Source organism: Mytilus edulis, chromosome 8 (genome assembly GCF_963676685.1).
Source record: "Mytilus edulis chromosome 8, xbMytEdul2.2, whole genome shotgun sequence".
NCBI lineage: Eukaryota > Metazoa > Mollusca > Bivalvia > Mytilida > Mytilidae > Mytilus > Mytilus edulis.
Window position 1 is genome coordinate 84302169 of NC_092351.1, and position 17491 is coordinate 84319659.

General features: G+C 32.1%; 1 protein-coding gene across 1 annotated transcript; it reads right to left on the reverse strand.

Moving 5' to 3' along the window:
• Window positions 1-3051: 3051 nt before the first annotated feature.
• Window positions 3052-8676, reverse strand: LOC139486433 (uncharacterized). The gene is made up of 2 exons (XM_071271310.1): window positions 8546-8676; window positions 3052-5167 (listed from the first exon to the last, which is right to left on the reverse strand). The coding sequence occupies exons 1-2, from the start codon at window positions 8556-8558 to the stop codon at window positions 3246-3248; spliced, it is 1935 nt and encodes a 644-aa protein (XP_071127411.1). The 5' UTR covers window positions 8559-8676; the 3' UTR covers window positions 3052-3245.
• Window positions 8677-17491: the final 8815 nt, after the last annotated feature.

The following is a 17491-nucleotide window of genomic DNA, read 5'->3' on the forward strand; positions in this document are numbered from 1 at the left end:
GATGGCGGATTACATTACTCCCCAGTTATGCAAATGCGACTTTAGTGAAAAAACCACAATATATGGAATAGGATATATTTGTTTAAATTAAATTTCAAATGTTCCAAAGATTTTATTTTACACTCCATTTCTGGTGGAGATTTATTTCCTCAAGGGTATCACAAGCCCAATAGTCAGTGCTTTTTGTGCTGACATGAATTGTCATTGATATGGTTATATTTATAAATTTACTGTTTGAATTTTTTTTAATTTTTTGAAATACAAAGGCTTTTCTACCTCAGGCATGGATTACCTTAGCTGTATTTGGCAAAACTTTTAGGAATTTTGGTCCTCAATGCTCTTCAACTTCGTACTTTATTTGGCCTTTTTAACTTTTTTGGATTTGAGCGTCACTGATGAGTCTTTTGTAGATGAAACGCGCATCTGGCGTATATACTAAATTTAGTCCCGGTATCTATGATGAGTTTATTTTCACCATTAGATACAACACAATGCAATTATAAATCCTTCAAAATCTAAAAATAAATGTTTTGTCAGACTATCATATAATCATGCCATAATAATGAAGATAACAAATAGTTGGTATACAATCTTATCAATAGATATTTTGAAAATAAGGAATAAAGAATAATTTTTTTCATATCTTGGATATTATATATAGAGGATACACCTTCGGTAGGAATTTTGGTCCTCAATGCTCTTCAACTTCGTACTTTATTTGGCCTTTTTAACTTTTTTGGATTTGAGCGTCACTGATGAGTCTTTTGTAGATGAAATGCGCATCTGGCGTATATACTAAATTTAGTCCCGGTATCTATGATGAGTTTATTTTCACCATTAGATACAACACAATGCAATTATAAATCCTTCAAAATCTAAAAATAAATGTTTTGTCAGACTATCATATAATCATGCCATAATAATGAAGATAACAAATAGTTGGTATACCATCTTATCAATAGATATTTTGAAAATAAGGAATAAAGAATAATTTTTTTCATATCTTGGATATTATATATAGAGGATACACCTTCGGTATCAGTGTAAACATAAGGCCGTTAGTTTTCTTGTTTGAATTGTATTACATTGTCTTATTGGGGCCTTTTATAGCTGACTATGTGGTATGGGCTTTGCTCGTTGTTGAAGGCTGTACGGTGACCTATAGTTGTTAATGTCTGTGTCATTTTGGTCTCTTGTGGACTGTTGTCTCATTGGCAATCATACCACATCTTCTTTTTATACGACCGCAAAAATTGAAAATTTTTTGGTTGTATATTGGTATCACGTTGGCGTCGTTGTCTGCGTCGTCGTCGTCCTTAACAAAAGGAAGGTTGGGATTGATTTTGGAAGTTTTGGTCCCAACATTTTAAGAATTGGGGGCCAAAAAGGGCCCAAATAAGCATTTTCTTGGTTTTCACACTATAACTTTAGTATTAAGTTAATAGAAATCTATGAAATTTTGACACAAGGTTTATGACCACAAAAGGAAGGTTGGGATTGATTTTGGGAGTTTTGGTCCCAACAGTTTAGGAATTAGGGGCCATAAAAGGGCCCAAATAAGCATTATTCTTGGTTTTCGCACAATAACTTTAGTTTAAGTAAATAGAAATCAATGAAATTTAAACACAAGGTTTATGACCACAAAAGGAAGGTTGGGATTGATTTGGGGAGTTGAAGGTTCGAACAGTTTAGGAATTAGGGACCAAAAAGGGGCCCAAATAAGCATTATTCTTGGTTTTCGCACCATAACTTTAGTATAAGTAAATAGAAATCTATGAAATTTAAACACAAGGTTTATGACCAAGGTTGGGTTTGATTTTGGGAGTTTTGGTCCCAACAGTTTAGGAATAAGGTGCCCAAAGGGTCCAAAATTGAACTTTGTTTGATTTCATCAAAAATTGAATAATTTGGGTTCTTTGATATGCCGAATCTAACTGTGTATGTAGATTCTTAATTTTTGGTCCCGTTTTTAAATTGGTCTACATTAAGGTCCAAAGGGTCCAAAATTAAACTTAGTTTGATTTTAACAAAAATTGAATCCTTGGGGTTCTTTGATATGCTGAATCTAAAAATGTACTTAGATTTTTGATTCTGGGCCCAGTTTTCAAGTTGGTTCAAATCAGGATCCAAAATTATTATATTAAGTATTGTGCAATAGCAAGAAATTTTCAATTGCATAGTATTCAGCAATATCAAGAAATCTTCAATTGCAGAGTATTGCACAATAGCAAGAAATCTTCAATTGCACAGTATTGTGCAATAGGAAATATTTTCAATTGCACAGTATTGCACAATTGCAAGAATATCTTAATTGCACAATATTGTGCAATAGCAAGAAATTTTCAATTGGAGTTATCTTTCTTTGTCCAGAATAGTAGTTGAATCAACTTAAATCATTGTTTTATACAATGTACAATGTATATTCACTTTTACTACCAACTGATAAATTAAAACAATCTTTACCATTCAGTGATAACAAGCACTTTATTTTACATTTTAATATTTTATGATGTATTTAAATGAGTAGTTATTGTTGCAAACTCCATTAGAAATTTGAATTGAGATCAGTTTTGGAAAAAGGGAAAGGGGAATGTGAAAAAAATGGGGGGTGGGGGGGGTTAAATTTTTCTCATTTCAGATTTCATAAATAGAAAGAAAATTTCGTCAAACGTTTTTTTAAGAGGATTAAGATTCAACAGCAAAGTGAATTGCTCAAAGGCAAAAAAAATATTTTAAGTTCATTAGACCACATTCATTCTGTGTCAGAAACCTATGCTGTGTCAACTATTTAATTACAATCCAAATTTAGAGCTGAATCCAGCTTGAATGTTGTGTCCATACTTGCCCCAACCGTTCAGGGTTCAACCTCTGTGGTCGTATAAAGCTGCGCCTTGTGGAGCATCTGGTTTATATGTCAACTAATGTCAAAGCAAGTTGTTGCGAGGTTTTGGAATTGTAATTTTCTAAAAGATATTTTTCCCGAGTTTTACTAAGACTGAAATTTTACTAGTCTTTGCGCATTATACTATTTAATTCCAAAAAAAACCCACATAATATGCTGTACACAACCAACAATTGGCATCTGTATTGTGTATATTAGGGTTAAACAATATGAAATACAATTTAAAAAATATAAAACTGTAATTACAAAAGTACATATTAATTTAAAAGTAAAATTCGTACAGTGACACTTATTTTTCATTAACTTGATCAAGTACTGTTATTGTTTAAGATTATTGTATTTTTCACATTGACGCTACCAAGGAAAGTCTTTTAAATTGCTTAATATAGTATGGATACGGCTGTAACAGTTCCAATGTCACGTTGAAAGCTTGCTTGGCTGATACATGGTCTCCAATTAACTGGTTAGCAGTACCAAGACAGTAGTAAGATATTGATTGAGATATTGGTTCATTTCTCATGAAATAGTTTTTGAATATTGTCGTTTGTAGATCTCGGAGTGAATTTCCACATTCTCGCACATTGTTCAGATGGTAATGACATAGGAAAGATAAAAAATGACCGTAAACTACAGGCGGTATTTCACAAAGCTTTATGCTCATTAGCAGTTCCATTGGAATAAATTGGCAAGTTCCAAATACAATATAATCTGCCATTACGAATTTTAATGAACGCACAAATCCTTGCTTTTGTATTAAGTGGCATTCTATAGGACGTAATTGCGTGACTGACAATTTCGTTCCGTAGAATATTTTTTCAAGTGTACATTTTGATAATGCATACTCAATGATGGTAAGAGATTTCTTATATTGTTTAGCTTTGTATAAAAACGAAGCAACCATTAACCACCCAGACACAATATCATGGTTGATGTTCATAAGTAGATAACCGAGACAATGGTTGTATTCGTTATATTTATGCTTATTACTGATTTTACTCCTCATATATAGTGCTTGATGAAGTCTGTTACACATAGCTGAAATGAAATATGCATTAATGTATTTTGATTTTCTGGAGAGACAAAATAATATGTTATGAACAGCTCTATTAAAGTTATGGGGGCTACCAATTAGAGTCATAACATGACCTAGGACGTTTGACTCTAACAAAATGTTAAAATCGTCATAACGAAAGAAACTTTGATCATTTTTAACATTGCATGACAAAACAAAATGTGATATTTGTTGAGAGAATAAGATGCATCGCCATCCATAACTGAAAAGCACACGAAGTGTATCTATCAAATTATCCCTATCCAATCCTTCTATTTTATTCTCAAACAAATTATTTTCTGGAATGAAATAATGAGGACATACAGAATACTCAATGCAATAAATCAGCCGATGGAAGCATCTCATAAAACACTTTATCAATTTACCAGGTGTCCATGAAGAAGGATGTAATTCTTCTGATATCCAGAAAAGGATTGTCTTCAGGTAATACGAACATAATAGATCTGAACATCTACTATCAGTATTTATTATATCCTTTAGAAGAATTTTCATCATCGCGTAACAGAGTAATTGAGTATGACTAAATGTATAAGTAAGAAATTTTTCTCCAACTGAGAATGACATTCGCCATTCCAATTTCTCGTGTGGTGACCCTTTAGAACCAATTGGTACAAAGAGCAACCCATGATTAATGATCATCTGCTTTGTATTTTCATTTGGCCATGAATTATTAGACCGTATAATCCATTGTGATGCTGACGTCACCCAATTTATGCTACGAAGGCAATAAGCAATGTCAGTTGTACCCTGCTTATCGGAAATACAGGGTCCATGTACAACGGGACTATTTTCGGTTAAAAAATATTTATTGAATAATTCATTTGACAGATAAGCGTCCCCTCTGACATTTCCACACAATTGTCGCACTATTGGACAAGGGCTACTTTTAAGACGTAACATAGCGTAACATGGTTTTGTATCCTCAGTCATCAGTGAAAAATATGTTGTTTTTGGATTAAACGCAATAGATGTTATGTTATCATGAACCTCGATATATTTTAATACAAACATAACATCTAGATCACTACCACGTATCTGCAATCCTTCACCAAAACTGCCGCTAGTAATATACACTGTTGAGTTGTCACAGGATAAATGATCACAAACTGAGTTCATTAATCGTATAGTTTTGACGTAATGTTCTGTTCCGACGATGGTTTTGCACATATAATGATAAAGGGATAATGACACATCTGAAACAATAAATTTCAACATAATTGAATTTGACGATCAAAGGCATATCAATGTTAAACATGTTGAGCTTTTTCAATTGCAGCTGAAAACATAGCTCTTTCTGGAAACGAAAGATGTATTTTGTTACTCAAAATTAGTTTTGGGAAAGAAAACCGAAAAAGGACACGAAATTTTTTTCACAAGAGACCAATTGACACAGACATTAACAACTATTGGTCACCGTATGGCCTTCAACAATGAGCAAAGCCTTTACTGGAGAGTCAGCTTAAAAAGGCACCAAATGACAAATGATAAACAATCCAAACGATAAAAATGACGGCCTAATTTATGTACAAAGAGGGACGAAAGATACCAAAGGGACAGTCAAACTCATAAATCTAAAACAAACTGACAACGCCATGGCTAAAAATGAAATAGACAAACAGAAAAACAATAGTACACATGACACAAAATAGAAAACTAAAGAATAAACAACACGAACCCCACCAAAAACTAGGGGTGATCTCAGGTGCTCCGGAAGGGTAAGCAGATCCTGCTCCACATGTGGCACCCGTCGTGTTGCTTATGTACAAAATAATAAACGAAAATTAAACATGTAACATAACAACAAACGACAACCACTGAATAACAGGGTCAAGATTTTGAAAATACACATACAGAATGTGTTGGGATTAAACATGTAAGTGGGCTCAACCCTCTTATAACCTGGGATAGTGGTGTCTCCGTACACCATAAGAACATAGCTGAAAAAATCAGCTGAAAAAGGTTTAACTGAGTAACTCGATCAGATAGATACAAAGATATAAAGTTTCATCTAACTCTAACAAAAACACAGAGTGAACGTCAGCGGGTACTTTTACATCCAAACAACAAAATGACACTTAGCACAAATCTGAAAGTACTTGCAGTTATTGGCAGCTAGTTCAAAGCAAATGATAACTGATAAAAAAAAAATCATGCAGTTTTTAAGACTACAAGATACAGGTATCGACATGGTTTAAAGCCATTAATATGCATATTTATCGCTATTATCTGTATTTTTCCTTTGATGTTTGAGGTGAATGAGAAAATGCATCTTGTTTAAAAAAAAACATAAATAATCTATAAGTATATAATAACAATATTCATTTCGCTTTTAATTTACTGATAACAAAATCAGTATTCATACCAATAAAACAATATTCAAAGATCTATTTACAGTGTTAAATTGGTAACCTTTTAGAATAAGTTTATTCATTAGGTCTCTGTTTAAGCAAATATGCGCTATCTCGTTTGAATTACGTTTACTACAACAGTATACTACTGTTGCCTTTATATTTCAAACTTCAAAACCAAATATTTATACTTATGAAGAGAGTAAAGGTTTTGTGTAATTTATTGTAACTAATCCCCAACTTAACAACCAGTAAAACATAGATTACGTTAATTTAACTCCAAACAGTAACAACAAACACTGGCATAGCAAACGAGTTGCGATATATAAACGCCATAAGTAACATACCCATAAAAAAGGAAATTCTACAATAGGGAACGAAAAATCGTCCCTTTCGTCATGTATGTTTTTGTTTCCCTTGTAAAATTGAAATATCTAAATTTAAAAGGAATGTTATAACCTATTGTATTTGATTTAGTTAAAGTCATATGAAACGAAGGATCGGTAAAAAGTTCTTGAACCAATGCATACATATATCATAAACTTTGTCTTTTGTGCACAATTTTATCATTTTTAACGCATAAATTTTGTATGATCGTCAAAAAATATTTCAATTTGTCATGTTTTTGTGAAAATATGGCAGTTAATGGTCGTGTTTTGAAGGCGACTTTTAACGTCGGCAAGTGACGACGTTGCGGGCATATTGTTACGTAAATGGCGGTAAAACGTTAAACAAATAAAAGAGTATAAAGTAACTATAACTAATTCACAACAATCGTCATCCGTGTGTAAACAGTCAACAGAGAAGCATTGATATTCAGGTAAGCACGTGTATAACAGGTACAATAAGGTAAACATTTTTTTTATGCCGGAACAATGTTTACCTTTGATTTTCCATTCGCACTTGTGTATTGCGATCACCGGAATTTTACTAGAAAGGTCACGCTGCATGCGCAAAACATGTTGGCGAATTGTTTGCTGGAAACAAGCAGTTAAAAAAAGTAAACTTCCTCATATGCATGATTTTTTTTTATTTTTAAGTTTCATATGACTTTAATTTTTTTTTAATATCTTTGGGTAAATTTAGGCAGTATATTTTTAAAATAAATCTTGAATATTTATGAAAAAGATCATCAAGATAATGGTAAGTGTTGTTACTGCTGGTGGGCGTTTTGTCTCCAAGAGTATCAACAGGCCTGTAGCCAGCACTCATGTGATGACATGAATATTAATTATACGGTCATTTTTATAAATTTCCTGTTAACTTTGAATTTTTTGAAAAACTAAGGATTTTCATACCATAGGAACATATTACCGTAGCCATATTTGGCACAACTTTTTGAAATTTTTAGTCTTCAACTTTGTACTTGTTTGGTTTTATCTCTATTTTGATATGAGCGTCACTGATAAGTATTATATAGACGAAACGCGTGTCTGGCGTACTTGACTAATCATGGTACCTTTGATAAGTATTTACACCCCGGGATCGATGCCACTGGTAGTTGACATGTTTGTCCCCGAGGGTATCACCAGTCCAGTAGTCAGTACTCTGGTGTTGACATTAATATTAATTATATTGTCATTTCTATAAATTTATGTTCACAAAACTTTGAATTTTTCGAAAATCTAAGGATTGTCTTATCCCAGGAATAGATTATACCTGAGCCGTATTTGGTACAACTTTTTGGAATTTTTGGCCCTGTATTCTCTTTGAATTCCTTTCTTTAAAATAGAGCGATACTCACCTTTACTTTGAACAGTTCAACTTACAGTTATTTAGAGTCTTTTCATGATATTCAACTTTCATCTGCGCTTTGAAATATTTGTAGCTAGATACATATCCTTTGGTTTGAAAATTTCGTGCAGCAACATCTCGTTATTAGTTGAGAATAAATGTAGCTCCAAACAAATTATGCACAGCTCTCATATGAACTTACGTTTTGTTCTTCTTTAGTAAATATATATATCGGACATGAGTTTTTTCTCCAATTTCGTCACTTTCGTTTCTTTTCTATGAACATATATACTGATATAGCTAGACAGACGAAATTTAATAACTGAATTGATATGCACAATTAAAAATGAAATGATAAATGGCTGATCAGAATGACTTTTTCCCTCACGAGTCATTGCTACAATTATCGTAAATATTAAACTGAAACTATAAATTTGATAGACATACCAAACTAGTAATAGATAATAACAATGGTACAAAAATAATTACCTTTAGTATCCATTATTTCTGTACAATCTCTGGACTAGATGAGAATAAAAAATGCCCTTTTAGTTGAACATTGAATAAAAATAGACACACGGATTATTGATCCACACAATCTTTATTTAGAAATTGTAGTTAACATCACTTCAATGTATTGCATTCATTTGCATTTTAATTACCTGTTCAGGTAAATATAAAGAACGTTCCAGTTCAAATCTTTTGTAAGACTTTTACATTTAAATTAAACCTCCTCGAGTTGAAGAATTTTGCAGTGAGAAATATAACGAAGTTATTTTCCCATTAGGTCATATATGCAAAGCAATTTTTGGCTGTTGCAGAAATCTTGGATGGTCATCAGTTAAAATTTAAAATAGGACCAACATTTGATCATTCGTACAAAGTTTGGTTCCAGGTAGTTGACAAGAAATGATTTTCCGTAGGATCCTATGTTTGCATATTTTTTTCAACGGTGACTAACTTGGTCGACAGGTGGGGTCAATACAATTACGAAGAAGAACCAACTTAGAACCATTACAACAAAGTTTAGGTCAAATTTGTTAAGTGCTTTGTAACATACAAATATAGCATGTATAGATGATTTACCCATAAGTATCTATTTTAAACTATTTTTTGCTCTCCGTCTCTCTATCCATATCGTTTTGTTGATTAAGCTGAATTTTACAGACAACATGCTTGACGTCAAACTAAGAAACACTTTATGCTATAATTTAGTGATACTGCAGTATAGATCACGTATGGTTTAAAAACGATTTATTGAATACATTGAGAGAATAAAACGCATTAAATGTTGAAATTGTCGACCTTCATATGATGGTAATTATTCAAATAAGTTAGACTGAGATACTTCAAATTTCAGACATCAAAGGATATACATGATAATTAATTGTCAATATTTTAGTTGATTAACATGCTTTAAAATTGAAATCTATATTCAACTTTGAAAACATCGCGTCATTTCGTTCATAATTCTTTATTATATAGAATGGCACTTGTATCTGAATTTATAAAATTATTGTTTTATTCGATGTATTTATAATGATTATTGTATTATATGTATTACAAGTGGTGAGACTCTAATGAATTACTGAATCTCTTCAACCCAAGATAGGAACTACTTAATTTGAATGCAACATAATTATAAAATAAAACAGTTGAATTATTTCTTGAGATACGATTTAGATGGAAAACAATGCAAATCATCAAATATAACAGATATAGTCATGGCAATCGAAGTTCTAGTACCTTCGTATAGGAACAAAATAATTGGATGGCGGAATTTGTTTATAATGCCCCAGTGTACATGTTTGAAGCTCTTAGTTCCCGGTCTCAACTTACCAGTATATGTATCATGATATCAACTTAATTGTGTCTGAACTTATCAATCGTTGGAATCTACTTAACAAATGCTACATTGATTCTATTGCCTCAACCTTTTTTCTACTAACAAGTAATGTTTTCTACTTTATAAGATATATATCAACCTTACTGCAAAAAAAACCAACAACGTACTAGTCTAAGTTAACTAGTCATTTCTTTTTATTTCAAGAAAAGTACAATATATGTTATCTATTATAAGCAACTATCGTTATGCATGTGTAAGACGAAATAAATATTAATTCTAAAGCAACAACGTCAATTGACAATTGATGCTATGGAACGTACGCGCAAGCACCGTCGATATAAGACAGGTTTTAAATGCACGTTTTAACGTTGTTTTCTGTCAGTTTCATTAGAGTAGAGCGTCACCAGTAAACTTAATTTGCGACTATCAAATCACTAATTGATGCCGTCAGAGCTTAAAAATACAATACAGTTATCTTCTAAATACAATGTCTTGTAAATTTTTTATTATTTTTAAATAAACGTAACAATGTTAACAGTAAAATATATAAGTACTCTTACTGGCATTGTTCATCGCCATAATCAAGCACGTATATTCATTGTACAGTTCAAGATAAGAAAAAAGGAGGCTGTCAGAAAAAGTATTTTTGCAACCCCTAATAATCCATTGTTGCGGAAATACATTTTGTCTCAGTGTAAAATTGTTTGGCTTCAATATTAGGTCTCATCTACTGAAAAGCAGTACCAACCAATACAGAAGTAGGATAGTGATTTAGGTTATCATTATTGTCTATGAAATAGTCTTCGGCTACTGTCAATTGGAAGGAATGTCAACATTCTTGCACATTGTTCAAATGGTAATGACACAGGAAGGACAAAAGATGAGCGTAAACTTATTTTTTCTAAGACTAAAGGCGGTATTATTAGACCTTTTTGTCACTTAGTAGATCTTAATTAATTAAAGTCGAAGTGATAACAAGAGTGTACACGCTGACATGTTTCGCCTTCTTTACGTACCATTGATTTTATATTGATAGTCCTAAACATAAAGCTTCAGTAGAAGTATCACATAAACATGATCCAAGATGAGATCAAAGTAAGATTAACCAAACAAGAAATACATTTTCACGTCATTTAATATACCAAATATAGCTGACCTATTGCTTATAGTTTCTAAGAAATAGACTTAACCAAAAAGGAAAAATAGATCAATGAACCACGAATATGAGGTCAAGGTCAGATGAACCATGTCTAATAGACATGTACACCTTACAATAAATCTATTCATTAAATATTGTTCACCTATTGATTATAGTATCTAAGAAACACAACTCAACCATAAAAACTTAACATTGACAATGTACCATGAAAATGAAGGTCAAGATAAGATTACTAGTATACATTCTAATATAGTTGACCTTTTGCTTATAGTTAAAAACAGACCAAATCACAAAAGATTTACACTGAGCAGCAAAGAACCATGATAATGAGGTCAAGGTGAAATAATACCTACTAGACTGACATGTACATCATAAGAAATTTGCATACACCAAATAAAGTTGATCTTGAGCATATAGTATCAGATAAAAAGACCAAAATTCAGAAATTTAACTTTGACCACATACTTGTGTCAGTAATACATAAACCGAGACGGAAAAGAATCCAAGTAATTGTAGACATGTCCCATAATTGATATTTTTGTTGGGTAGCAAATTCAACACTGCACAAACACAAATCCCCTAGAAAATACCAGAACCATTAAAATTGGCATGTGTTATGTTAATTGAGGATTGATTGTAACATTTTTTTATGAAGTCATTCCTTATAATTTAATTCTAAATTTCATATTTAAGGGAGTGAATCTTAATCTTAAAAATAATTTTGATGACATCACAGTCACAATACAATATTATGTCAATGAGCTGATAGATCAAATACTTTCAGCCAATTAGAAGACCTGTTACATCCAAAATCATAGTATATACAGAAATCTAGTTTATTTTTTCCGAGTTTAAGTTTCGGTTCATGCATTTCATTTTTGACTGTTCCTAACATTGATTTTTCTTAAAAAAAAAAGATAATTTTGTTTTGCGGAAAAAATATCTAAATCTTGAGAAAAAACATACCACTTCACATAGAAAATAAGATATGTTATATAGACATAGCACATGATACAATGAATCATGAAGTTATCTATTGGTACATACTATATAACACAAAGTTGACTACTGTATCCCTATTTTTGACATGTTTACCTATTGTGTCTGTTTGTTTTGTTCACGCATCATTGACAATATAATGGAATTTGATGCGACTGTCATACAAGTGAGAGGTTTAGTTAACTATAAAACCAGGTTCAATCCACCATTTTCTACATAAGAAAATGCATGTTCCAAGTCAGGAATATGGCAGTTGTTATCCATTCGTTTGATGTGTTTGAACTTTTGATTTTGCCATTTGGTTGGGGACTTTCCTTTTTGAATTTTCATCGGAGTTTTTGTTTCGTGATTTTACTTTTTACAAAATCGTCAAGGTAATTTATACATCATTTCAAAACTTCATTATTTACTTTGAGGTAATATCAAATATATTATAAAATACATGTACATTGTTGAATATTGAAAGACATCACACAAAAGCATCGGGAAATCTCATTCTTGTGTAGATATATACTGATAATTGTTTTTCATTCGCTAAAACATGACATTTTTTATTAAGAAATATTGGTGTACATTTATTATTGGACTTCTTTATCACATTTAACAAGAATGTGTCCAAAGTACACGGATGCCCCACTCGCATTATCATTTTCCATGTTCAATGGACCGTGAAATTGGGTAAAAATCTAATTTGGCCATAAAAGTAAAAAGATCAACCAATAGGGAACATGTGTACAAAGTTTTAAGTTGATTGGACTTTAACTTCATCAAAAACTACCTTGACCAAAAACTCTAACATGAAACTCACACTTTTAATTTCTGTGTTCAGTGGACCATGAAAATGAGGTCAAAAGTATAATTTTGTTTTAAAATAAGAAAGATCATATCATAAGGAACCTGTTTACTAAGTGTCAAGTTGATTGGACTTCAGCTTCATCAAAAACTACCATGACCAAAAACTTTAACCTGAAACTCACATTTTTAATTTCTATGTTCAATGGACCATGAAAATGGGGTCAAAAGTCTAATTTTGTTTAAAGATAAGAAAGATCATATCATAAGGCACATGTGTACTAAGTTTCAAGTTGATTGGACTTCAGCTTCATCAAAAACTACCTTGACCAAAAACTTTAACCTAAAGCGGGACGAACGGATGGACAGACGAACGGACAGACAGACAGACGAACGTACAGAGAGACGAACGTACAGACGGACGGACGCACATACCAGAAAACATAATGCCCCTCTACTATTGTAGGTGGGGCATAAAAATGCTAAAACTGTTGTTATTTAAAAAAAAGACTGCATACACATAATGTTTTTACGGACACTTTGGATTTTTTTTATGATAAAAGCTTAAAGTTTAGCCAATAGTGCTGAAAAAGTTGTACTGTACCAGCAATCAAATAATTCCAAAGTGTAGATTTTTTTCACACAATTTATTTGCATTAGAAAGAGACTGGACAGACAGTTTATCAGTCATCCTTGTGATACATATAACTATATTTGAGAGATTAATGGTAACAATTCCCCTGGTGAAAATTCTAAGAGGAAAGTTCCTAATCAATGGCAATATCAAATATTTGGATTAAACCTTGTTTTATAGCTAGCTTAATTTCTTACTCGAATGACAGTTGCATAAAATTCCATTATATTGACAACGATGTGTGAACAAAACAAACAGACATAGTAGGTAACAGTGTTAAAAATAGGAGAACAGCAGTCAACCTTGTGTTATAATCTAAATTACAATAAAAACATTCAAATATGTTACAAAGAAACACAAAAAGGCATATACATATTCATTCATTTGGGATGGATGTATAAATACGGCGCCACGTTCAATCATTTTACCTTATTAGATAGAACCTTTTTTTTTCTAATCATTATTAAACTGCTATTCGTTTGGGAGGCTTAAATATGTAGTTTCTGTTGCAATTGCCCTACCGTTGTCAAATTTGAAATATTATACCAACTTTGATCAGTAAGGGCATTTTTGATTTTTTTTGTTTGAGGACTGCCCTCCATGCAGTTATAACATCTAAACTGTCACGACCTTTGGAAATTAAGAGTTGTGCCAGTTCACATCGCAAATAACTATTTTTATTTGGCATATCTTTGTAATCTTTGCGACGTGTTTGGAAATTTTAAAATTGTATCAGCGTCTTTGGTGTTCGCTTAAATTGTATAAATTTCAAGAGATTGATAGTTTCTCAGTTTGAATATATTGACATGATTCATTTGACATCGTACTATTATTGAAGAAGGATATCTGTTATCCGAAAGATCTAATATTTGTTCATTTTATAGTTATTTAATGGTGATGTTGTACCCTTTTTGACTTGTTATATATTATATTTTGTAGTGTACAGAATCATATTACATGATCCATCGCCCTGTAAGATTAACCGTTGACTATTTATTCAGTCATTTTATATATATATATATATATATATAAACGAGTCTAAATTGAAAACTACGTTAAAACCTATGATTGCGTTTGATAAAAACCGCAATTTTTATACGTGTGCATGTAAAACAAATTTTGTTGTAGAAGGGTCTAAAAACAGCACAAACAACATTTTCCAAAAGACCAAAAAAGTGAAAAAGTATATTTAAACAATGGGTCCGAAAAAGCACATTAGCAAATTTGAAAAAGCACATTAGCAAAATCGAAAAAGCACATTAGCAAAATTGAAAGACCGAAACAGTGTTTGTAAACAAAAAGATCCATTTTTTTGAAAATATATATACAATCAGAATTTTTATCTATATTTTCCACTTCTATCCAAAATAAAATCTTTAAAAATGTAATCTTTCTTTCAAAATCAAATATTTTGCCGTTAATCTTAAATGTCAACATACTGTGATTGTACGCAACACTTATTTATAAAAAGTTGAAAATAACACCATTTTAATTTTATGGGTCAGAAACTCTTTCCATGTTTAACTTCATCAGGAACTCTCAAAGCAATGACTATGTCAATTGGACATGCTTTGATACTATGTCTGCCCTTGAATATTTACTAGATAACATTTTTGTTCGCTTTGGAGATTCCGTATATCGTCAGGTTATCGGAATTCCAATGGAGACTAACTGTGCACCACTTATTGCGGACCTGTTTTTGTATTGCTATTAGTTACAATGTATGACTGAAATCAGCAAAGACCCATCGAAACAACATCTGATAAACAAATTTAATAATACTTTTAGATATTTGGATGATATTTTGGCTCTCAATAATGACGACTTCAGTATGTATACTAAAGAAATTTATCCTGTTGAACTTACTTTAAATAAAGCTAATTTGACAATGACCACAGCCCTTTCCTCGACCTTGTTATCTATATCACTAACGGGAAGCTTACTACTAAAATTTATGATAAAAGAGATGATTTTTCATTTCCTATCGTTAATTATCCATTTTTAGATGGTGACGTTCCCTGGTCGACATCTTACGGTGTTAATATATCTCAACGTGTACGATTCCCTCGTGTATGTAACAATGTTTTAGATTTTAACGGGAGAAATTTATGTATTACTGAAAAATTATTACACCAGGGTTTTCGATATCACAAACTAGTCAAAACATTTACTAAATTTTATCATCGGTATACGGACATCATTCGTAAATATAGCTCAACATGCAGACTTCTTATACGTTCAGGTATTTCACATCCAATATTTTATGGAAATATTCTTTATAAAGCACAAGCATGTCAGTATTCACCTCAGAAACTAACAAAACCTTTAAATAGACTTATTAAGAAGGGATATAGTTACGATACTGTTCGCAGGTCATTAAAGATTTCATATTTTGGCGTTAATATTGATTCACTAATAGGGTCTTTGCATCGGAACTAAACACATTTATTCAAAAACCAGTCGTTGGCATGACACGGGTTATGTTCTTCTCATATATGTTATGATGGTATGATACTAAACCCCTAACGGGAACGATTGTGCCTGATATTCATATGATGAAATCATAATCTTTCAATCAGTTTAATTGAAGTCTGGAGCTGGCATGTCAGTTAACTGATAGTAGTCTGTTGTTATTTATGTATTATTGTCATTTTATTTATTTTCTTTGGTTACATCTTCTGACATCAGACTTGGACTTCTCTTGAACTGATTTTTAATGTGCGTATTGTTATGCGTTTACTTTTCTACATTGGCTAGAGGTAAAGGGAGAGGGTTGAGATCTCATAAACATGTTTAACCCCGCCGCATTTTTGCGCCTGTCCTAAGTCAGGAGCCTCTGGACTTTGTTAGTCTTGTATTATTTTAATTTTAGTGTCTTGTGTACAATTTGGAAATAAGTATGGCGTTCATTATCACTGAACTTGTATATATTTGTTTAGGGGCCAGTTGGAGGACACCTCCGGGTGCGGGAATTTCTCACTACATTGAAGACCTGTTGGTGACTTTCTGCTGTTGTTTCTATGATCGAGTTGTTGTCTCTTTGACCCATTCTCCATTTCCATTCTCAATTTTATTTAAGAAATAATTAATGCAAGCTATATATTGTAGTTTTAACATGAGTAGGCATTATATTCGTGATTAGTGCCTTCCATGTTAAAACTACAATAAAATATACTTTGCATCAACTATTTCAATTCTGATTTGGACAATTACGGTCATGTCTATGTCCGAAGTGAACATAGATTTATCGCTTGTGCAAGCTCTATCATGAACCTCCCTTTTTGTTTGTAAACAAGCTTACGACATGCAATGTGTTTTCTAGAGGGAGTGGTTTTGAACAGCCACCATGCAATGCTTTGTCTAGGTCAAATATGTCAATTGCAAATTGTTACACATTGAAGTCATTGAATATCTGTAACAATAACATCTTCATGCCTTATATATCATGTACTGTAGTACGCCGCTAGATTAAAACTGACGAGGAAAGGTAACACACGGCCAGCGAAAGCTCTTTTTTTGAGAGCCCAGGTGGTCGTGTGGTCTAGCGGGACGGCTGCAGTGCAGTCGATTTGGTGTCACGATATCACAGTAGCATGGGTTCGAATCCCGGCGAGGGAAGAACCAAACATTTGCGAAAGCAAATTTACAGATCTAACATTGTTGGGTTGATGTTTAGACGAGTTGTATATATATATATAGTAATAACATGTGAATTATTAAGACATTGTGGGAAAAACATGGCGACACATTTTTTTTCTACTGTACTCCACTTTTTTATGAGGTAAGATTTCTGTATTGATGTTTTGTGAAATAACAGATATTATCAATTCAGATATGTGTTGAATTGTTCAAAGTTTTCCGACAACAATGCTTTTATCACGTAAATTTTATAAATTAAAGAAACAAACTCAAATTGATAAAAATCGTTATATCCTGTTTAATCTTTCTATGTTTAAGATTGATATTGGACAACATTGTCCGTATTTGTGCTCATGCAGAGGTAAA